This window comes from Pempheris klunzingeri, chromosome 9 (genome assembly GCF_042242105.1).
Source record: "Pempheris klunzingeri isolate RE-2024b chromosome 9, fPemKlu1.hap1, whole genome shotgun sequence".
Lineage (NCBI taxonomy): Eukaryota > Metazoa > Chordata > Actinopteri > Acropomatiformes > Pempheridae > Pempheris > Pempheris klunzingeri.
The window spans coordinates 17,455,550-17,478,957 of record NC_092020.1 but is presented as its reverse complement, the minus strand read 5'-3'; the positions used below and the strand labels follow the sequence as shown (position 1 = coordinate 17,478,957).

The 23,408-nt window shown below is 40.5% G+C and overlaps 2 protein-coding genes across 3 annotated transcripts; both read left to right on the top strand.

Moving 5' to 3' along the window:
- Positions 1–1,567: 1,567 nt before the first annotated feature.
- On the top strand, positions 1,568–8,642 carry tspan6 (tetraspanin 6). 2 transcript variants are annotated; one of them, XM_070836684.1, is made up of 9 exons: positions 1,568–1,620; positions 1,729–1,845; positions 4,945–5,133; positions 5,217–5,291; positions 5,388–5,483; positions 5,815–5,970; positions 6,117–6,200; positions 7,679–7,763; positions 7,947–8,642. In XM_070836684.1, exons 2-8 carry the CDS (start codon positions 1,759–1,761, stop codon positions 7,745–7,747), a joined length of 756 nt encoding a protein of 251 aa, XP_070692785.1. In that variant the 5' UTR covers positions 1,568–1,620; positions 1,729–1,758; the 3' UTR covers positions 7,748–7,763; positions 7,947–8,642. The 2 variants fall into 2 exon arrangements, with proteins under 2 accessions (XP_070692785.1, XP_070692784.1); XM_070836683.1 differs by lacking the exon at positions 1,568–1,620 and having other exon boundaries at positions 1,642–1,845.
- A 2,535-nt stretch (positions 8,643–11,177) lies between these two features.
- mid1ip1l (MID1 interacting protein 1, like) lies at positions 11,178–13,038 on the top strand. The gene is made up of 2 exons (XM_070836896.1): positions 11,178–11,312; positions 11,726–13,038. The coding sequence occupies exon 2, from the start codon at positions 11,814–11,816 to the stop codon at positions 12,303–12,305; it is 492 nt and encodes a 163-aa protein (XP_070692997.1). The 5' UTR covers positions 11,178–11,312; positions 11,726–11,813; the 3' UTR covers positions 12,306–13,038.
- The last annotated feature ends 10,370 nt before the right edge of the window (positions 13,039–23,408 follow it).

Below are 23,408 nucleotides of genomic sequence, written 5' to 3'. Positions count from 1 at the left end.
TAATTTAGTTAGAACATGTCGATTAAAAGATATAAAGTTGTAATAAACTTTCAGAGGAGGAGATAATGCGAGAAGGAATTGGATTTGAAAAGAAAAAAGAACTTCATGTTTATCTTACGGGCGACATGTTATGGTAATTTTATTTAACCAGCTGATGAAATTTAGTTTATACAAGCGCGTCACATCACCAGTGGAATAAACTGCATTTGGTCATAAAGTCAGACAGCATGAGGCCGGAAGTGACGCGCTGCCTTCAAAGTAAAAGCATACAAGTTTGTTTGTTTTTTAGACAAAAGAGGAAAGTAAGAATCTTGACTTCATTTAAACTATGAGCTATTAATACGCCATGTTTTTAAATTTATGATCTCGTACTTTGACTTGGTGAAATGATCAAACTCACTTGGCCAAATTTATGAGAAGGTACTTACTCATCCGTCAATGTCAATATAAATCCTGCATGCTGTATATACTGTATAGAGACATCTATACATGCATACTATAATAACCTTCCACCTTATGTATATAAAGTAATTGATTATATTACCCATTCATTATATATTCATTTGCACTATTTGTGATTGACTTGGGTATAGATGTTGTTGTTTATTGTTGCTTTTAATATATATTGCTATGTACACCTATTTTTCACCTTCTTTTATGTGCATTATACATTGTTATTTATGTTTGCCTGTCTATATTCAGCATTACTGTCCTTGTCCTTGTTTTATTATTTCTATCTTTCACTCAAATATGTACACATACTTGGCCAATAAAGCTGGTTCTGATTTTGACAAAGTAGCCTGTACCATCATTTTCATTTATTTTAATCAGTTCTTCTTTATTTCCTTAAGCTGTATATTCACGTTATTATACAATATGAGAGTTTTGCAGAAGACCTGACACTGTATGTATAAGATAGCAAACATCCCATTTGAAGGTCCAAAACTGCACTGTGGTACGCTGCACAAGAAAAAAAGATTCTTATCATCTCAAATTAGCAAATGTTTAAATCTATGAAGAACTGTCCAGACACATGGATTTTTACACTTAATACCAAATAAAACAGCATCAATTGGAAGAAAAAATGTAAAATAAAAGTTACCCTGCATTGAGCTGGGTAACAACTAAGAACTTAAGACTTAAGAACTTATAGCAACTTATAGCAATAGAATGGAACAACTCAACAGCCTGCAATTAATAATCTAAAGATCAGACAAGAGCAGTTCTTTATTGATCCCCAGCAGGTAAATGTGGCTGTTGCAACAACACAAGGACAGAAATAAGCACAGAAAGCGAAATAGAAACTATATAAGAGCAAAGTTGAAGGTCCCGAGGTGAGGTGACAATGGTGTGTTTAATGACAGATCAGGGCTATAAAAATGAATAAATCAATTGTAGGCTAAATCTAATTCATTTAGAAATCCATATTTTTTCATTTCAGTCAAGCCAACAATATTTCCCCTCGAATGTGTTGTTTAAACATGTAGGTAGGGAAGGGTGTCTTTATTTCGAAGGCCGTACGTGAGGCGGAAGTGTGTTACGCACGGCGTTACGTGCCGCCGTGGACTTGACGCCGGTCTGAAAGCAGAGCTGTTTATTCCTTCAGGAAAGTGAATCTGAGTGAGTGACGACACTTCCCCCTCTCCCTCTCTGGATTTACCCCCGAAGTTTCTGCTCCCCTCTCGCCTCCAGGGCGCCGTGAAGTCAACTTTTCTCTCTCTTTTTCAGTGCAAAGTTTAAGAAAAACCGACCGCCAGCATGTCGCCGCCGTCTCGACGGCTCCAGACGAAGCCAGTGATCACCTGCCTGAAGACTTTCCTCATCTCCTACAGCCTCATATTCTGGGTGAGTTGTCTGACATGTAATGGGGGACAACAAGCTAAAGGAGCAACAATGGGCTAAAAGCGGCGGCGGTGCCAACAAGGCTGAATAACGCTGCATAGGTCCCTCTAATCACGACGAAAACACACACGGAGTTACGTATGTTGGATAAACGTCCACCAGTCGGAGCGGAGCTTGTGTTGACATAAAGAGCCACTTGTTGAAAATGCACCGCCTGATGAAGACGGTTACCAACGTTTAGTGTCCCAAAAACTGGCTGAGCTCGAAGACGTCAGTTCACCAAACTTGGTTGTTAGAAGTGATATTTTATATATATAAAGTCCATCCTGATTATACATAAAAGCTGCAGCGATCACTCGATTAATCTTTTGACAGAATAAAATGCAGTAACATTTTTTAGCCACAACATTTCCTGTGAAAAGCAAATATTGGGATTTTTTTTAAAAAAAACATGCAAAACCCAAAGACACCACCTATTGTCAGAAAAGATGGAAGAAACCAGAAAATATGCACATTTAAGAGGATGCAACTGGTAATTTTTTGCAGTTTAAAAAAAAAAAAGACTAATTTGACCATCAAAACAGCTACAGATTTATTTTCTTTTGGTTCAAAGATTCAAAGCGTTTATTGTCAAGTGTACAGTGCAGAAACGGGTTTCCCTGTACAATGAAAATCTTACTTTGCCATCCACACTGAATGCCAAAGAGTAAAAAAAGAAGAGGATAGAAGTCTTGTTTTATGTCAGGTAGTGTAAGAGAGATTAAATGTCCAGTCCAGCTGCAACTAACTGATAATTGACCGACTAGTTGTCAGCTGTTAGATTAATCACCAACAAATTTGATAAAAGATGTATTTTTTTGTCAAGAATTAAAACATTTCCAAATTCTCCTATTCCAGTTTCTTAAATGTGAATATTTTCTGGTTTCTGTACTCTAAACTTTGAGAAGTTGACAAAATAAGACATTTGAGGGTGTCATTTTGTACTTTGGGAAACAGTGAATGACATTTTTCACAATTTTCTGACGTTTTGTCACGCACACAACTAATCAGTTAAATGATAAAATGACAGCCCAACTGTACAGCTGATCTACTGTGCACTGACTAAAAACTCTCTATTTTACACGGGCAATAACAAAGAATCAATTTATCAGAAGTTTAAGATGCCCGTAATGGAAATTATGAGAACATTATCGTTTCCAAAAAGCAAAACATTTGCTTGTTTGAGGATTCAAAGCAGGTGTGATGTAGTCTATTAATCATTTGCTTTTAAAAGGTCAGAAATTTGTGATAATGCTGGTACTTTGTTGCTCAAGGTGACGTCGTCAGATGCCTTGTTTTGTCCGACCAGCAGTGCAAAACACAGAGGTGTTCAGGTCTATTGTCAATAAGTCAAAGAATAGATGGAAATTCTTATATTTAAGAAGCAAGAATCAGGCACGTGTTTGGTGTTTTAACCTGAAAAATGGCTTAAAGATTCAGTAACAAAATAATTAATCAACTAATTGTCACAGTTTTAATATGAAGCTTAATTGTGAAATATGTCTGGTCTGTTTGTTCTCACAGGTAAGGAAAATATAAAGTTGTCTTCAGGAGAAAATGAGTAGTTATCGTTGCTCCCTGCGTTAATCTTTGTACCGAGCAAACAGCCATCTCAGGCTGCGGCTGCTAACGCAAAGTTCAGCTCAGTGCTTTTATCTGGTAATTTATTGCTCTTGGCTGGCTGAGCTGATGCCTCCCCTCAGGCTAATGACTGGTGTGGGCCGTCTTAAAGCAAAAGATGCTCAGGTGATCAAACCTCAGGCCAGTGGGGCGTCCCAGGTGTGTCTCTGCCAATAAATGAATCATCTGCGGCATATGAATCGTGTATCTTATGACTGACACACGCGGAGGGAGAATATGTCAAATATATCAAATATATGAACTATATTAGAGGCTGTATCCTGTTTTACACACGGTGTCAGAGCTCCACTGTCCCCTTTAACTCACCTGCTTCTCTTCATCTGCTTTTACTCCCCTGACAACAGTGAAGATTTAATAAAGGAAATCAATGAGGGAGATTGTGTTTCTCCAGGATTTAGTCCATCATGGTTGTTAATTAAAAGAATCCCTGAGATTTGCCAGATGTGGTGCAGGTCACTGCTTGGTACACAGCAAACCTTCATGTTTTTACATACTTTTAGCAACTAGCACTTGTTTTCATTATTAATGGATAAATCTGAGAAATATCTCTTGTTTGATATTTATGTGATTGGTTCATTAAATGTCAGAAAACAACAACACAAGTTCCCAAAATTCAAGAACGTCTTCAGAAGCTTATTTTTCATCTCAACTAAAAAGTCCAAAACACAAAGACATAAAATTTACTGTAATACATGGCAAAGAAAAGCATCAAGTTCTCACATATAGGACTGTAGTCAGTGATATAAATGTTTGGCGCTTTGCTTTGAGGAAACAAATCAAAACAATTGCTGAATAATTTTGTTTTGATTGTGGAATGAACTAATAATTTAGCTAATTACTTTAATTATTATTTACTCCCTTTAAGTTTTTTTTGTGTGTGTAAAAACATCAGAAAATGGTGAAAGTGTTCAACCAACAAACCAAAACCCTAAAATATATATAATGAAGGGGAAAAAGCAAATGGTCAAAATGATTATTCAGTGGATTCCAGTTTTAGATCCAAAAGCATTTAGTGTAGGTGGGTTGGTAGTTTGACTTTATCGTCTATGAAGGGAAATTCTTTTTCACAGCATTTACATTAAAGGGAAAAACACTTTATTAAAACCAGTTCCAAGTTTACAAAAATATCCCTATTTGTTCAAATATACGTCCAAATCTGATCAAATCTCTTCTCCTATTTTTTTTTTTCGTAATTTCTGTCACTTCCAATCATTAGAAGCAAAACCTAAATGCTGTAGATGTGATAATAATGATTCAAAAGGAGTCTGATCTGTTAAAATGCTGCCTGACTCTAACCGTCTAACTGAGTGGTTTTCAGCCTTTAATCTCAGGTTTTTGTGTCAGAGACGTCCCTGTCTTTCTGCTCCTCTTTCTCTTTTGCTCTTTGATGCCGGAGCTGACTCGCCCTGCCGTCTCCTCCAGTTCACAGGCGTGATCCTGCTCGCTGTCGGGGTGTGGGGGAAGGTGAGCCTGGAGGCTTATTTCTCCCTGGCATCTGAGGAGAGCACCAACGCGCCATATGTCCTCATCGGGACCGGAGCCATCATCGTTATTTTCGGACTGTTCGGCTGCTTCGCTACATGCCGCGGCAGCCCATGGATGCTCAAACTGGTCAGTGGACGTGCAGCGAGTTCCCCAAAACACTGACGTTGATATGTTGACACATGATTGTTCACTTGCTATGCTTCTTTCAGTACGCCATGTTTTTGACCTTGGTGTTCCTGGCTGAGCTTGTGGCTGGCATCTCAGGCTTTATCTTCAGGCATGAGGTGAGTTGCATCAAGATATTCTTTTTGTTTAGGTGGATCACACCAGCCCATTCATTAAAATATATAACCTACCTACTTTGGTTTTGAATTCACCAGATCAAGGCCAAGTTGGGCGTCGCCTATAAAAACGCTGTCAAGTACTACAATAGCAGCGACAGCAGCAGTGGTGCAGTTGACGTCATCCAGAGGACTGTAAGTGTGGAAGTCTTTCATTACACTAGTGGTGTAACACTTATCTGACTTTGTGTGTGTCCCACTGTACAAACTAAAGAACTCTTGTTTATATAGCAAGATTTTAAAAGGGACGACTAAACTACAGAGAGCTGCTCTCTCACTGCAGGTGTTTTCCCAGTAGGTGATCTCAAACATCTGCAGTAACGTCACTCATTGTATTGTTGGTGAAAAAACTAATATCTTACTGTTTTTTTTTCATTGTTAAAAACACTTTTTGACCCACTTTTTTGTTGCATAAAGAAATGTTACAGTGTTGTGTAAATTTTGTCGCTGGCTTTGTTCCCTATAGTTGCATTGCTGCGGAGTGACGAATTACACTGACTGGAATGACACAGCTTACTTCAAAGAGAAGGGCGTCCCTATGAGCTGCTGTAAAGACAACGTCAAATGCTTGCCGGAGACCCTGAAAGACCTCGACAAGGCTGAGAAAGAAGTGTACAAAGTGGTGAGTTCACTGCCTGCCCCACCGCTAGATATCTGTGTAGTTTCAGTTTAAATGGCTTAAAATTTGTCTTTAAGAACAAGCAGGTTAATCGGTTAACTGTCCACTGTTAAAAGCATCTCTATGAATCTGTATTTGTTGCTGTGTAGGGCTGCTTCGCTAAGGTGACCCATGTGATGGAGGCCAACCTGGGGATCATTGCAGGGATCTCTTTTGGGATTGCATTCTTCCAGGTACGACACATGTTGCTGTTTCTTTGTCACAGGATAAATGGTTGAATAAAGCTGGAAAAGTGAAACTTTGCCACTTTTTATGCCCAATCAGTGTTTGTGGTGATTGTAGTCCATTGAAGAAATGAATAGCTCAGTTTCACTGACTCTATAAAAGAAGTGGACATAGTTTCTGGGTCTTTCAAAGCAGCCTTACTCTTTGCAATATATTTATTCATCTTTTTACTTCACTTAACAATGTACTATACCTTTTTTTATATCTCCCCTTTTTTTTAATATCTCCTCCGGTCTACTGTAATGTTGTAAATTTCCCCCTCATGGGAGTAATAAAGGAATATTATTTTCTTTAAGTGAAGAGCCTTAAACCTGCATTCTTTCTAATGGCCAGCAGGGAGCAGCTTTACTGGCTCCAAATAGAAGTCATAATGTATTGAAGTCTATGAGAAAATGACTGTACTTCTCACTTGATTTATTATCTCAGTAAACGCTTTCCTGCTGAGTTTATGGTCTCTGTCGTTAGTTTCAAGACTTCTTCAACACAGTCTGATGTTCATTTTGTAAATTTTGGTTCCATTTAGTGGGAAATAGACGATAAAGCAGGGTATGCTGTAGAGCGGAACTTCCTTGTAACTAACCAATCAGAAGCGGTCTTCGTGGAATGATTTTCACTACGCCTCCAAAAAATCAAGATGACGGCGACCTTAAAGCCAAACTTGAGGCTTCAAAATGGCATTTATTCTGTAGCTAGTGTGACAGCAGCCGAGCAGTGGTCAGTCAGTGTCCCCCTGACCCCCCCACGTCACACGCTGTGTAGCCACAAAGTCACACCTCCTACAGATGTTGCTCCCCCACTCCTTTGTTGAATTTTTGTAAATATGCCAGGATGGAGGGTTCCAGCAGGATTTGGGGGTAACCTTACTCCTTAAGTGTTTTTGAAACCTGAATTGTTTACATCCATGCTTACTTGCTAGCAGTCTTCTTCCTCTCTGCATTGCTGTGTTTACTCTCTATTTTTCTACCTTGTTGGCAGGACACATCCTTGTATAAGTGCACAAGAATAAACAGAACCCACTCATAGAAACATTGCTCCATAGCACTACCAGTGGTCAGAAACTCCTCAGGGCCCCTTCAACTAAGCTTATGCACATTGAGTGACCAAACTGAAAGGATCCCTCAGTGTCCAAAAAGTCACTTCGCTGCTCACTATAGTCTGTTTATTGTCTATTATAGAGGGGGCAGTGGTAGATAATACGAATATAAAAACAAATGCACAAACATACTGATCAACAATCACATTGTAAAACTACAGCAGATCAGAGTTGCACCAGATAGTGTCATGACTTCAACCTTCTGTTTCATTTTGAAGAAATCCAGGTTGTAAAAAAAAAAAAAAACATAATTTTGTGTCATACAGAAGAACAAAGGTTAGTTTTGTGTATTTTGATTGTAACTGTGTTTATGTTTTTTCTGTTGTGTCTCAGCTCATTGGGATATTCCTGTCCTGCTGCTTGTCTCGATACATAACCAACAACCAGTATGAGATGGTCTAACAGCGACTCTCCACAGGTGAGGCTTTTTATCGGCTAAATTAAGAAAACTGGGGAAGCGGACACCACGGTTCCTTGCTGCGAGACTCCATTTTACACAAATGATTGCAGATTATACACAGATTGGGAAATCTCTGCAGCGGTGATTTAATGATCTAGCGTCTAACAGCCTGTCTGATTCGTTTTCCGTCTGTCTTCGCAGGTCACTGACGGGCTGCTCCTGGTGCAAACTGAGTTAAAGGGATCTCCTGTGATCTTTTTTTTTTTTTTTTTTTTTAATGTTGTGCGTGTTAGTCAATGTCATTTTAGAGGGAAAAACACTCACTGCTTTGTCTTTTATTCAGTCTCACCAAAGACAAACAAGCAGAAGGGAAATGTTAAAGGGACATTATCTGCGTCGTAGTTTGACCAAAAATAAAAAGGGACCTGGACATTTCAGAGATGATTTGTTACTCCTGGGATTTAGTTAGGTATTGAATTGAATAGTCACTTTCATTTGACTTAATTAACTCCGCCAGTTGCCAGCATTTCCATTTCTTCTGTCTTTGTATAACGCAGTTGCCTTATTTTGTAATTTTGCTAAAATTAGTCTTGTAGCCAAGCAGATGAAATTTAGACAATAAGTTTATAAATGTTAAAACTTCTCTGCAACACTAAGAGCGTTTCTGTGTGTGAAACCCACGTAAGCCTGAGAGACGGACAAGAGGTCGCCACCCTGACATCAGAGCATGATTTACAGAGAGGACTTCCCTCTGTAGGCCAGTATTGTTGAAAACACAGTTGTCCAGCCAACTTCGTATCAGTTTTCAGTGTTAAATTGTTCTTCTTTTGTGGATGCATGTGAAATACTTGAAAAAAAAAAAGAAAAGGAAATAAAGATGAACTTAAGTATCTTTAACAGTGTGCGTGCTCAGGATGTGTCCGCCCTGCACGTTTCTTCTACATGCGTCTGAAAAGATGCAAAAACAAACACACACTGGCAGGAGCAGATATTTTGGCAGACAAACGGTGAGGTGTAATTGTTTGTAAATCTGCATTTAAATAATGTGACGTGTGCATTCAGAGGATGTTTATACCGTAAAACATATAAGAAAGAAAATGTTGGTACGTTATGGTCACTTCTTCATAATTTAAGACGGATGAAGATTATACTAGTCTAGAGAGTGACAATCAGAATCCAAACAAGATCACAATATTTTTGTCAACACATTGTCCAGGTTTAACTGACATGTTTCACATTAAGTGAAGACAGGACTGAAATGTACGGCTTTGAGAAGTTGTAATTTTCAGGTTTTCTGACTAGATTTCACATTAATCTTTAATTTCAAATTCAATATTACAATCCGTGGTTAAAATATTGATAGAAGCACCCACGGCCTGTTAACACTGTGTGTGTGTGTGTGTGTGTGTGTGTGTGTGTGTGTGTGTGTGTGTGTGTGTGTGTGTGTGTGTGTGTGTGTGTGTGTGTGTGTGTGTGTGTGTGTGTGTGTGTGTGTGAGAACTATTCAAGTTGTATTTTGCTTTAATTCAACCAAAGATGATTATTATTATCAAAGAAAGCTCAGTAATTTCTCAGTATGATAATTTTGACAAAATACAGCTCAGTTAGCTGAGGAGACCTTTCTCAAAAACCCACTATGAATGTTGGGTAATGAAGTCTAAAATAGTGGGCTTCCTACATCCTGTATGTACTCATCTTATTCCCACCCTGTAAAAGAACCAGAAAGTGTCCATAACTGAGGTATTTCGGAGGTGTGGAACTCTGATTGATTGATTTTTCTGGTGTCGCCACTGTTTGGTGCTAATGTTAATGAACGCAGCAGAGATCTTATTGATAAGGGTTTTAGTTACTATCAATACAAACAGGTGATGTGTTTTCACCACTTTAAAACTTTACAACCGTAGATGAAAGCAAATATCTAAGCCGACTGGCTGCAGGCTGTATGTGTCCTTGTTGACTGAGTTTCTTTTGAGATCTATCAAAGGGTTACAAGAGAAATCCCAACGTTCTCCAGATCATTAACAAGACAGGAAAGTCTTCGTGCAAGAAGAAATTAAACTTTTCAAAACTTTGGTCCAATATTTGCCCTTTTCTCTGTGAATTAGAGGTGGAAAAAAGGGATGTTTTGCTCACTGCTCATACATTTATTTTCAAAGTTTTAGTGATTTAGTGAACCACTGCTCTTGCTCCCCCCTGTTGTTCTGTCTCATATTCAGACTTGACACGGCAGGAAAGTCACAGGTGTCAGTGATGACACCAGGTATTCCTCAGGAGGACCCACACCTCTGCCCCCATTGTTCATTAACTTCATTAAACACACCTGGACTGCTCCTGCTAGGAGGTTTCAAAATGTCTGCCTGACTCTCAGCGCTGCGGACTGTTTCTACACATGCAGATAAACCTGAGGGGTTCAAACCTCAGAGTGAAGAATCAGAGTCACTGTTTCATGTCAATGGAGGACAGGGGGGCAGATTCAGACTGAAACCATCTGGTAAGATCAACACCTCCTCCAAGCCAATTTTTTATCTATATTATTTATAGTATTTATTTATTGATCATACACTTGTAAGATTTAAAAAGCATGTTGATTTTTGTAAATATGGATGATGCAAATAAGGTGGTTGTTGACATACAAAACATTTACATTAGCTGAAAGCCTTGGGGAGGGGGGGGGGGGGGGGGGGCGCTTTATTGGGATAAATCTAAAATGTGTTAATCCTTCTTGTGTTTGCGTTACCAGAAGATGTGTGTTTTTGTAAAGTGGCGGTGTCTTCTAATCCCACGTGGGATGAGCCAGATGAAGCATGAACACAGAAATAAAATGAACTAAAAATAAACTATAGCCCAAAATCACCAATCAGTTTGCCTCAAGGCCAAATAATGCAAGACTGAACTGAACACATGTGACTGACAGATTAATTTGTAAACATTGCGTGAAACCGACTGGTGTCAGTATGAAGTCCATTAATATGACAGTTAACTAAACCCGCCCAGCAGGTGGCAGTGCTGTGTAACATAACTCCGGAGGTAAATGCGACAAAACGAGCTCAAACTTCATTAAACAAGGGCTCTTTTTTTTTTTCCTCCCCTCTTTTAGGCTTTTGCATTAAAAATAATTTAACACATAGTAGTTTTCACACATGACTCACAGCGTGCAGCAGCGCTCCTGTGCAAACTTGCATCAGCGTTGCCTTCAGGCTACAAACGGCCTGGAAAAAAAGTGAAGTAAATAGGGTGCAGCTAATTGCAGACAAACCCTGGACAAATGTATTTGACTGGCAGCTGCGATCTGGTGTGGTATTGGTCCGTTTCGGATCAGATGCTCGGAGGGTCCGCCTCCCTCCTCCGTGCTGTCCAATGGGCTCAGTAGAAAAACAGGAGGAGGGCGGACTTTGTTTCTCTCTTCCACCCCAACCCGGCGGTCCGCTATAAAGCAGGCTTCAGCTGCCAGGCAGTTGGGGAAATTTTTGACTTTTCTTCCTGGTGGGTGGTGTGCAGAGCCTGAGAAGATTTGGTTAATTTAACAGCACGCCAAAAAGACTTTCCTCAGGTTACCCCGTGGTTCAGGTCAGTCCACATCCTTTTTCTTCTAGGCCTCAGACACGAGTGTTTTAATATCGGGAAGACAAGGTCATATTGATGTGATTCAGACATCACGATGCGGCAAAATGATGGTGGTTGTTGTAGTTGTCGACATGTTTTTTTTTGTGTGTGTGTGTTAGAAGTCAGATTATGCTCTGGATTAGATGAGAAACAAGCTGCCCCAGTTTCATATTTCCTGCAATCTAGCTGAGTGTGGGGAAATGAACTGGCTGCCTTTGTCAGCCTTTGTGCTCATGCTGAATGTGTGAACCTGTTTCAAAGTATTTTAGGCCTGACTTTTGTGCATGTTGTGTTGCATTTTTTTTTTTTTGCAGCAGCCGATCAATCCGTGTGTGCAGTTTTCTTAGATCCTCATGTTTCCTCTCTTCCTCCTGCAGATCAGCCACCTCTAAAACACCGAGCAGTTCTGCCTTAACCCCACCTGCCAGCTCTACACTGTAACCACGCCAAACTAAAGCCTTCAAAATGATGCAGATCAGCAGCGACTCCGCCAGCAACAAGCACTCCCTCATCAACGTCATGCACCGCTTCATAGCAGCTGCCAACAACATGGATGAGACCATCATGGTGCCCAGCCTGCTGCGAGACGTGCCACTGGAAGAGCAGGCGCCCTCCGAGGTGGAGCCCAATAACAATAATGAACCGCCGTGTCCCAACAAGCAGAGGGACATGTACGAGCACTACCTGCTCCTCAAGTCCATAAAGAACGACATGGAGTGGGGGCTGCTGAAGAAGGAGATGAGCAGCGGCGCCAGCTTCCTGGAGATGGCGGTGAAGCAGGAGGAGCAGCAGCCCGTCACCGGGGACCTGCTCCTGGACGACAACTCTGACCTGGAGCATCAGTTTCACTATCACCTCAGAGGACTGTTCGGAGTTCTGTCAAAGCTCACGCTGCAAGCCGACCACCTCACCAACAGATACAAGAGAGAAATCGGAGGGGGAAACTTCACAAGATAGAAGCCTCTACATTTTTCTTTTCCCTTTTTCTCCCCCCCCCCCGGACTGCTTGACTTGCACAGTGGGATGTGTTGAGAAGGGCCCCATCTCTTCCTGATAGATCTCAATGGACAGTGAACTGACCAGGGTAACCACTTTGTGACTTCTCTCACTCCTGAGTAGCGACACTCCAACTTCCCTCTTCTCCCCTCCACCAAACGCACCCGAAACCAGTGACGCCTGCACACGTCCCTCCGCCTGTCTCGGTGCAGAGGTTGACGTTTTGTGTCAGGTGGAGGTTTATTGAATCTGTACCCAAGTCCAGATGAAGCACAGCTCCGGTTTATGCTGAAACTTGCCCTTAGTTGTATTTTTTTGTTTTTTTTTTAGTCTTTTCATTTCAAGTTGGAACATGAATTAGTCACCAGATTGTGAATAAAAGGTCTGACTGTAGGAGAAATTGAATGCTGGTTATTCTGTCCCTCCTGTAAAATAATTTTAATGCTGAGCTGAAGGGCTCTGACCTGCAGAGGTTTTAAATCTTTCCACGTGGTATGACTGTAACATGGCGTGCCTTGACTTTTTGTATATCCTCATGCCCTGTTCAGTTACCTCCCCATTGTCTGACAGCGTAAATGGTGCATCAAGGGGTTCATGATGAAATGATTCATGTATTTGTCCTTGGCTCTTTCAAAACCAATTTTATATTGCCGCAGAAATGCAGTAAAACTGAAATAAATAATTGGAAACTTGGTGTTTGCTTCCTTTTTGTTTGTCACTTCTAGCAGGAAGGATGTTGGTGGTGTTGATGCCTCTTCCTCTTAGTAGTTCAGAAACTTTCTTATGCAAGTTGTAAAGTGCTTCAGGCTGTGTAAGGAGTATTTTTAAAACGCAAGCTACAACTATTACTTGGCCCAGTGTTGCATGTAGTTTAGAAGCTTTATGTAATGTTGGTGTTGAGGGATTTAAAAGTACTTTACTGAGGCTCTACCTGTAGGGGAATAAAGAACACCAGTTCTGCAAAGGAGGTCAAGGCTCGCAAGCAGAATTTGTTAATAAAACCATTTCATATCTATTCTATGCAAATAGACGTTTGTGCTCAGGAAAATCACCTGCCCATGCAGCTTCAAGGTGCAGTAAAACTTTATGGCTTTTTCAAATTTTGCACAATCATTTATCAAATACAGATACTGCAATGCTGCTTAATAGTTCTGAGACTGATCATTATACCCAAAACACAAACTCAAAGGTTGAATGGCAATATTAGATTTTGAGCAGATCGCTTTAGAGAAAAAATACAGCAACTATTAAATAGGCCTATATTCTCACAAGCCAGGATGTAAACAACCCCCCCCCCCCCCCCTCAGCCCACAACCTATTTTGCAATTGCATTACAATTTTTGCATTCATTTCAAACTCTGATGTTTACACAGTCAACAAATCATCTCAAACGGTGGGAATAATTGCTGAAATGGCTATAAAAGCTGTAAAGTGCATTGACCCTTTAGAAGTGATAAGACTTTATTTAGGTGCAACAATAAACTTGATAAAAGAAAAAACACTGGTGGAGCAGAGAACATGATCTTAAAAACCTCAGTTTGGGAGAGGTTTAGACGAGATCAATCACGTTTCTTCAGCTTTTTCACATTGAACATGATGCCAGCAGTGTATAAATGAAACATTAAGTTGATGTATACGTTGCTCAAAGTGGTAGCTCCCACCAGCTGCCACTTCTATCCATCACTGAGTGAAACCCTCCCCTTAGCAACAGCTCCACCAAGAGCAGCCAATCCGGTTGCAACCTTTTTTTCCCCTCTCTGTCTGAAAGGCACAGCGGTGATTAAGAGATTGTAGTGTGATGAAGGGCATCCAGGAAGCGAGTGGAGGGCAGACATGGTCAAACAAACCGGTGCTCCTCTGACCAGCAGCAGTGAGCACACGGTGGCCGAGAGTTTGCATAAAAAGTGCTGCGTGAGCCCTGTGGTGTGAGGCTGCAGTCCTCCTCTTCTCCCACTCACAATAGGCCATACAAATGGCTGCAAATCAAAATGGCTGTGCTGGTCAGCGCCTCAGCCCACTCAGATAAACTGGGTCAACCAAACTGGTGACAGCTGGCCAGACAGCAAATGTGAATAGAAATGAGGTTTCTATTCTTTCATGACCTGAACTGAAATCTACAAAATACAGCAATCAAATCTACATATCTGCCAGTCACTTCATTTATTGTTGAGTCCTAACTTAAAGAAGAAGCTTAACATTTTGGAAAATCTCCATATTAGCGTTTTGGTTGGTTAGACGAGGAGATCAATACCACTCTCATATCTGTGTGGTAAATAAAAGGCTGCAGGCAGCAGCTGTCTAGCTTATCTTAGCGTAGCTTAGCATAAACACGAGAAACAAAGGGACACAGCTAGCCTAAAATTCACCTAGAAGCATCTCTAAAGCTCACCAATGAATACATTAGGTAGTGTTTGTTAAATTCATACAAAAATGGTAAAAAAAAAAAAAAAAAGTGTAAAAACAACAATTTGTTGATTTACAGAGTTATGTGTATGATTTTTTGTCACAGAGCAGTTAAAAGGGCTGTGAAATGGTTTTAATCTTCAGTTTTTGTTTGGATCAAACAAATGAGATAAAACGTGTTAATTAGTGCTTTCTTCCTGTTTCCAGTCTCTATGCTAAGCTAAGCTAACCTGCTGCTGGCTGTGGCCTCACATTTAACAGATATAAGGAATCAATCTTCCCATCAGCACATTTTTCCCAAAATGTCAAACTATTCCTATGAGAGGAGCTGGTTTCAATAGAAATATATTATAAAAGCGACTTGTATATGACTGTAAATTATTTGTTTAGGCCGATGTTTCTGGCAGTAAAGTAGTGACTTCTGAGCTTTAAAGTTGTTTTTTTCCATTGCATGCACAAACCCCAAAGGGCTTGAGCCTCGACACTGATATTCTGTAATACAGCTTGACTGCCGACTCGCTCAAGTCTCCCAGCTCACATTAAAGTCTTGAGAAACCTGAGAGCGAATGGCTGCAACAACTCGGTACATTGCTGACTTGAAATGGCTCCAGACTTGTGAGGAAAATGTGCTGTTGCATCACGCACAGCAGCTGTTTAGAGTGTTTCAAAGTCCAGATATCAAATGCCAAATGATATTTTATGTGTAACAGGAAATCTACTTATCTACCCTTATGGCTTTATAGAAAGCAGAACCCCAAAGTAAACAGTTGTTTATGTCTGATATTTTTGTCAGGGCTGGAGTCTTACAAGGGTTTTTGGGTTCAGTGCAGTCAGTGTGACCGATGTATCTTGGGACGTAGAAGACATTTGGAGACATGGTTGGCAGGTCTTTGCCCCACACGGCCTGCCAGCATGAGGCTGCGTGATCACAGACTTGGCAGAAAATGGCAGCGTCTGCTGTGCCTTCTCTGGCAGTGCCTCGACTCACCTCATCTGCACTGTCTGTTGCTCAACGGCTGTAAACTCCTACCTGACAGGAATAAAGCCCCAAACAACCAGAAAGATTATTACTTTATGAGTTAGATGAAGTCAGGCTGGTGCTGGAGGGTGATGTCTCAGGTCAATAACGTGATTCTAAATAAAGGTTTGGATTTTTTTAGCATTGCAGCTGCACCCACTTTGCTCTTATCGCCCTTATTCTTCGCTTTTCTATGCTTAACAGCACTGCTCCCTGAGTCAACAGCCGAGTGCATTCACTGCATTGTTTGCGTTAATACCCACACATGTTTTAGTAAACCTTTGTGTCAACTGTCAAACAAAAGAGACAAATATGTGTCAACTTGAAACTTTGAGTCAATTTGGACAGAACTAAGACAGCATTTGCTCAGCGTAAAGACGCCCCCAGCGTCCTCAAAAAGAAGCCATTCTGCACGATGAGTGCTTTTACTTTTGCATTTTGCATAAATTAGTAGAGCAAAATTTTAAATGCAGGACTTGAGGCTGATGAGCTCTACGGTCAGGAATTTTTACTATCTCTACATTATTATTTTAACATTTGATTGAGCTTTGATTGATCCACTAAAAGATTGCAACTTTCAATCCTGTGTATTAAGCATCTTGTGATGGATGAAAGCGTCAGCTAAAAGTAATAATACCACAATCTAAAAATAGCAGCAGAGTGGGCGCTGTCCCATCAGAGCTATATTCTATCATTGGATTATTATTATTACTGATGCAACACGTAAGCGGCATTTTACTTCTTTAGGTCCTTGAGGTGGAGCTAATCTAAATACACTGTACTGCTGTAGTAGTTTAATCTAGTATATTGTTTTTTATCAGCTGATTAAACACTCAGTGGCCACTTTATTAGGCACACCTGCACACTCAAACTCAGTATAAAGCAACAGAACGCCCATAAAGTCATGGACAAAACAACCGCTTTAACCTTTCTTTCTTTCTTTCTTTCTTTGCTCCTGAATCCATATCCTTCACATATATTTTAAAATATACATGTATCAGAAATGTTGTCATGTCATTTGTATGCTCAGTGAATTTGTTGGTCTGTTCTGTACACGTGACATCTGTTGCATGTCTGTCTGTGCATCCTTGGATATGGTTGAAAGCTCTGGGAAAAATCTAGTGCGTGAACCTTGAAATTGTTATACTTTATTACAAGTGTATTCTCAAGGTAGAGATTGAACCTTCTTCAAATGAGATAACATTATAGGGTAGAAGTAGGAAAAAAAACGAAATACTCAGCAAAGTACAAGTACCTCAAAATTGTTCTTAAGTACATTTCCTGATTAAATGTACGTAGTGACATTCCACCAACTAAACCTGAAGGCGCCCCCAGCAGGAGCTGAACCTGGTGCCCAGGTAACTGCTGCCTGTGGTAAACACAGGTTTGTTGTGGTGTAACGTGGTGTGTGTTGTTCACATGCAGAGGATTTAGCGTTGCTAGGCATTGCCTCAGTATAAAATTGTCTCATGTGAGAGACGGTGAAGCCCACGTCATTGTGCACAGCTCGGACCCACAATATGCTGCCTTGTGCTGCAGAAGTAATGAGAACCAGCACGCTCACTGATGTTGTTAACATTTCTGTGTGCTGGGTGTTTCCCTAACAGCACAAGAGCAGCATGGTCGCAGAGAACAGACCTCTTCAGAAAGAACATTTCTGTGAAGATACAATCCACAACTCCTGAAGTCTCTCCTCCGGCTGTGCATTATGTAATGTAATAAGAAAGTAATATTTTCTTTCAAGTGATTTTTTAAAAGAACATAGTTAGTAGAAAGCACGTACATTGTAATATACAACCAGAAACACATCAACCACAAGGACAAGGAAGTGAAAAAGTGCTCCTTGTGTTTGTTTAACTCGACGTAAACTTGCTCAAGGCTCAAAAAAATGGCCTTGAAGTGTCAGTCTAGCATAGAGGAAGAGGCCTCAGTTACATGTGAGACTCAAATCTGGTACCTCATTCTGTTTTTTAGTTTTTTGTGGTCATTTGTCATTGTTGCTGTGATCTCTTTGTAGTAAATTGGTGTCTTTTGGTTTTCGCACCTTTTTGTGGCTGTTTTTCATCTCCTCTAGGTCATTTTGTGTCTTTTTGTGATAATTTGATTATTGTGGTGGTTATTTTATGTCTTGGTGGTTTGTATGTTTTAGGGGTTGTTTTAGAGTAAAGCATCTGAATGTTTCTTTCACCAGTGGCATTGCTGAGCAACATTTATAGAGTGATGTTCCTTCAGCTAAAGTCTCTGGCAGTTACTATTCCTAAGTTATCATTTTGATATTTGAACAAGGCCTCTACATTGACCTTTAACTGTGGCACAAATGATTATAACTTTAAGTCCCTTCTATTGAGCTTAATTGTGCCCTGTTCCAGATGAAAGCTGCTGTCTGGTCCTTCGGCTTCACATCAGCTTCAGCTCCTTTGTCTCGATAGCATGGAGACGCAGATGTGAAGCTGGGAACACCATGTTCTCTTCTGGGCGGAGGCTTTCCCACCGACCCCCGACAACACTGAGACAACCCCCACCTCACACACACACACTCTCTCACACACACACACACACACCTCCCTGCTTCCCCCCTCGACTTTTATGATAAGACCTGGGCTGGACTGTTTGCTCTCTGTCCTCTGGTTTTGGGAAAAGAATCAATCTGTGTGTTGTTTAGGTTACAAAGGGCTTCCTTGCTGGTGAAACTCAGTCCTTCGGGATGGGAGGAGAAAATACTGAATTCACTTAGAGCACAATAAGCCCTATTTTCTTTTTTTTCCCACTGAATTAAACTGTATCTACCCACGATGTTACACATGTAAACCCCCAGAGAGCACACCAGTCTGCCATCGCTGCTGAACACCACACCACTATCAGTATGTACAGTGCATGTAGGGGAGGAATGCATGAGGTTATGTAAGAGGCGAGTGGGTGTGGAGTCCAGCTGGAGCAGCTTACAGCCTGACACAGAGTGTCTCTGAGAGTGAACAATCCCCTCAGCCCGGCCTTGTCTGCTGCTCACACACCCTTATAACTTTATCCCTTTATGTGCTGCTTATGTAGGTCAGTACGGCCTCCTGCCATGCTTACAATGTACACACGCACATCGAGTCAGGATGGGGTTTTAAGATGTTTTGCATGCTAGTTTGGTCTGTGTATCATATCCCCTTCGACATGAATGTCTGTCCCATATGTTTTTCCTAAGAAGATCTCTGTGAACAGTTTGCCGTGGTGGCAGATAGTGAAAACAGCAAGACTTTTCTTTGATAATCCTATCACAAGTGAAAGTTCTGCAAAATGTAACTAAAGTACACAAGTATTCTCAAAGTAAGAGTATCCATTAAACAGAATGTAGCCATTCAGGCTGTTATATTATGGTTTAATATAAGATAATTAATCACATTTTAGAAGTTTTTAATATGTTTTGTATATAAAATCTTACTTTGCAAAGTAGCACGTAACTATTACTGTCAGAGAAATTAGGAGTACAAGAAATAATCTAATTATATTATATAGCATGATTTTATAGTAGAAGTAGAAGCAGAAGGTTGAGTAACATGAAATACTCAAGTAAAATTATACAGGAAATAAATGTACTCTCCATCACCGGCCTTGTGTTTTGCAGCCATGGTCTGGTTATCAGGTGGGCAGGTGATAACGGTCAGGGTCATTTCTTGCAGCTGAAATCCTGTGCTCTCAGTGACACAGTCAGCGGGTGCCACATCAAGATAAACAGATGAGTTCTCCGCAGGTCAGTGCCCGCGTCCGTCTCTGGGTGGCTGTAGCATTTAATCTCATCTGCAAGACAAGGGGCGAGACAATGGCGTGGCTGTGTGTGAGTTTGTTCACTAACATGAAGCCCTCTATTGTCAGTGGAGCCCCTGGAAACCCAACTAGAAAACACAGTGATCAGATTTCCAACATCACAGTGTTTGTTTGAGGCACGAAGCTTCATGTTTTAACAAGAGACGTTTGTGCTGATCAAGTGTCTTCTTTGTCTCCGGCTCATACACTCCTGCAACGCGATAAACTTTAAGAAAAACTGGCTTTGAAAATGTTTCATGAGGTAGAAAATACACTTATTTAATCTTTATTTAGATATGGTTGTTTAAATGTTTTACCTAAAGACATTGTTCAAATAGAGCAGGTCAAAATCGTTCAATTTAATACGAATTATTTGACGCATTTGTAACTGCTTTCGTCTCTCAAACTTCAGCCGACACTTTAACTGCATACAGCTCTTTCTTCTCAGCTGTTAATAACCGCTATTTCAGCGCTTCCACACAAACTGGCAACTCACCTATCTGCGGGACTTAGACTGAAATTTCACACATTTTCAGTTCTAACATTTCAACTGGCACTTCAGCTCCTTTCAATGCTTCAACTTACACTGGTTCAACTTAAAGTACCATCTTTATCTGACAGTTCAACTGTTTTCAGCTCCTACTCTTCAATTGTTAATTCAGGTACTTGCAGTACTTAAATAAAAACTGGCAACTCAACTTCTTACAGCTCTTGAATGCGAGTTTAACATACCTTTAGCGACTGCACTTCAACTCCTTTAAGTGCTTCCATTTAAACTGCAGCTACCATGCAATATATCACTTCTTTACTGTATTTACTAACTGTTACACACCAACTTACAATTCAACTGCTTTCAGGTAACATGCCAACTGACATGTTGAACTTCTTTAAAAACTTAAACTGCAACTACAACATTTATCATTCAGCTGACGATTCAGCTGCTTTCAGTGCTTTTATGTCAACTGACATTACATGTGCTTTCATAGCGACTGACATTTCAACTGCTTTCAGCTCTTCCGCTTTAATGTGTTTCAGTGCTTACCTACACACCAACAACTCATCTTCCTCCTGCACTTTAAGTAAAATCTACAATACTTTTAGCAAGTACACTTCAACGGCTTTCAGTGCTTCAGCCTCAACTGACACTACAACTCCTGTAAGAACTTAAACTGCAGCTCCCACACAGTATTTAACACACGGCCTCCTTTCATGTCAGCTGACATTTCAGTTTTTTCATGTTTTAGACACTGAGTGACATCTCACATGTTTTCTCCTCTGACACTTGAGTTGTCTATTTGCTTTCAGCTCTGACGTTTCAACTGACACCTCAGCTCCTTTCAGTGCGTCAACTTCAGCCGACACTGTAACTTATTTCACATCCGAAGAATTAAAATTTTAAGACATTTCAACCTTTCTGCAACATCTCAGCCTGCACTTTTCAGGACAGGCCTTTGTTCACAGTTCAAAGTTCACTGCAACCTTTATGCTGCTTCAGTACAATATGTCTTCATATTAACCAGATTTCATTACTGTGTGCTTCTCTGACACGTGCAGGCTGGCTGAAAAGTTGGCAGCAAACAGAAGCTACCTCAGCCGTCTGGACAAGGTCAACTCTGTTGCAACATAGCGAGGGTCAATGCATGACAGTGTTATTTTCCCGGGGTTATATTTAGAGCTGCAAGGGTGAAACCATCAAGCCAGGCATAGCAACGGATTAAACGCCATTACATGTCTTCATATTAGCAAGAACAAAGGACATTTAACACCCCTCGAAGAGTGTTATTTCAAAGCAGTGCTAAAACGTGTATGATTTATCAAAATGTTTTACTGTAGAGTCCTAGACAGACATACAACAGGCTCCTGCAGACGTTCCTGTCTGTGGAGGGAGAGCATAGTCGTCTAAATCCTGCTGATGATAACAAAAGAGTGCTGTGTAGTCTCACGGGGTGAAAGAAAGTTTGATCTGTCTCAGACACTAAGCCATTCCCCAAATGTCCAAAGGACAGTTCAGACAGATGACAACATTTATTCTTGCATGTTTAAGATTCTGGTCAGTCTACAGAGCAATACAGCAAGCTGTTATCAATGGGGACTGAGAGAAAAGCAAGTAACTAGGCTGAGCTTTGGATGCAGGCTAAGTGAGCAGGACTTCCCCCTTGGGTGTTTTCTTTTTTGTTTTTTTCAAAGAGGACTGTTGCATAACGCAAGCCCAGTGCTGTTAACAGATACAACACATGTCCTCTGTGAACCGGAGGCAATGCGAGAGGCATTTAAAACGGAATCATTTTCATAGCAAATAATAGTAAGAATGCTAATAGTAATGATAGTACTAACTAACTAACTAACTTACAATGATAACGACAGACAGACAGACATAAAATTTGCATTAACAACCTGAAAAGCTTTTTGAAGCATCTTCGTATGTGTTGCTTGGATTGGATTTAAAAGACAGGATTTAGTTTTATTCACTTTAAAGAAAAGATTTTTGTTTTTTTAGCATCTTGGAAATCTAATGGAGAACAAAACCCATGCGTCCTCCACACTTACACACACACACACACTCATGCTAAATTTGATGTGAATATATGTGTGTAATGTGCTGGTGCCCCCCCCCTCGTGCTACCCCCATGTGTCTCCATGTAGGAACAATGCAAAACTCCAACAAGCTTGCCTTGCTTCCTCTTTCCATGTCAGTCTGTCAGTAGGTCTTGTACAGACTTGCCCTCATTTCTATCCAATCAGATGCCACTGCCCCACAGTAGAAAGCCAATGAACTACGAGGCATGTCAGGGGCTTGGTGAGGGGGGCGGCCCTGAGTGCTCCACTCCATGTATGATGTAATGCCACTTGATTTATAGGAAAGTCAAATATTCCCAAGACTCCCGAAACCCTCTGAAACATGATCGCTTCACTGGAACCAGCCTGAATAAAGTTTACTACATAAAAACAGTGAACTTTAAATCTTTAACACCAAACTCCAAATCAATTTTTCATGTATTTTAGAAGCCATTTTTCATTTATGGTTTTAAGGAGGGTAAAATCATACACAAATCATACACCAGATATAAACTCAAATCTGGCAGCAGGCACTCGCTATCTCTGCTGGGAGATAACCCTCAGTCTGCAGTGACTGAACTCAAGTAACCTCATGGGGACTGCACAGGTTACACTGTGGTTAGGACCATCTGTACCATGGGGCCCTGCGAGGGGCTGCCACTGGTATGTCACGTCTCAGTACAATGAAACATCTCTTTCACATTCACACCGAGACATCAAACTGAGGCCCATAAGCTCCCAGGCATTATGTTGAATTACAGTTTGCTATAGTGGCTCAGATATGAGGAGAAATATGCTTCGTCTTAGCTGATGTTGTATTTTTCTGTATTTCTTTGTGTAGTTGTGTAGTTCTTTGTATCCTGGTTTTAAGACACGCATTTGTAACTTTTATCGGTGTTTTTTTTTTCATAGCTCCAAAAGGGAAAGTAAAAACAAGGGGTAAACTGAACAATAAGTGTGATTTAATGGCACTTTTAACACAGTTTTAAGCATTAATGCTGTTTTTTTAGGGGCATTTTTGCAGATAACAGATGCCGTTACTGAAACAGATGCATGTTCTTTTATTGTAATGGTAACAATGTTAAATCTAGAGAAAAAAACTAAATTTTTAATCTAATCTTTTGTGTGTTTGATCCCTGAGCACAGACTTTCCAACTGTGCACAGCTGCCCTGCAGGCAAGACAGAAGCCCTAACATGTCTCACATGATGCCGCCTCCTGGTATTTGGCTCTGTTTCTTTACTGCATGAGGCTCCAACAAGAAGTCAAAACAGTGACAAGAAATTGAACAACAAAACA

Excerpts from the sequence above, each read along its gene's own strand:
- mid1ip1l (XM_070836896.1), top strand. The coding sequence starts at position 11,814 with ATGATGCAGATCAGCAGCGACTCCGCCAGCAACAAGCACTCCCTCATC.
- tspan6 (XM_070836684.1), top strand. The coding sequence starts at position 1,759 with ATGTCGCCGCCGTCTCGACGGCTCCAGACGAAGCCAGTGATCACCTGC. Across the intron at positions 1,846-4,944 it reads CCTACAGCCTCATATTCTGG|TTCACAGGCGTGATCCTGCT; the intron begins GTGAGTTGTCTG and ends CGTCTCCTCCAG. Across the intron at positions 5,292-5,387 it reads GCTTTATCTTCAGGCATGAG|ATCAAGGCCAAGTTGGGCGT; the intron begins GTGAGTTGCATC and ends TGAATTCACCAG.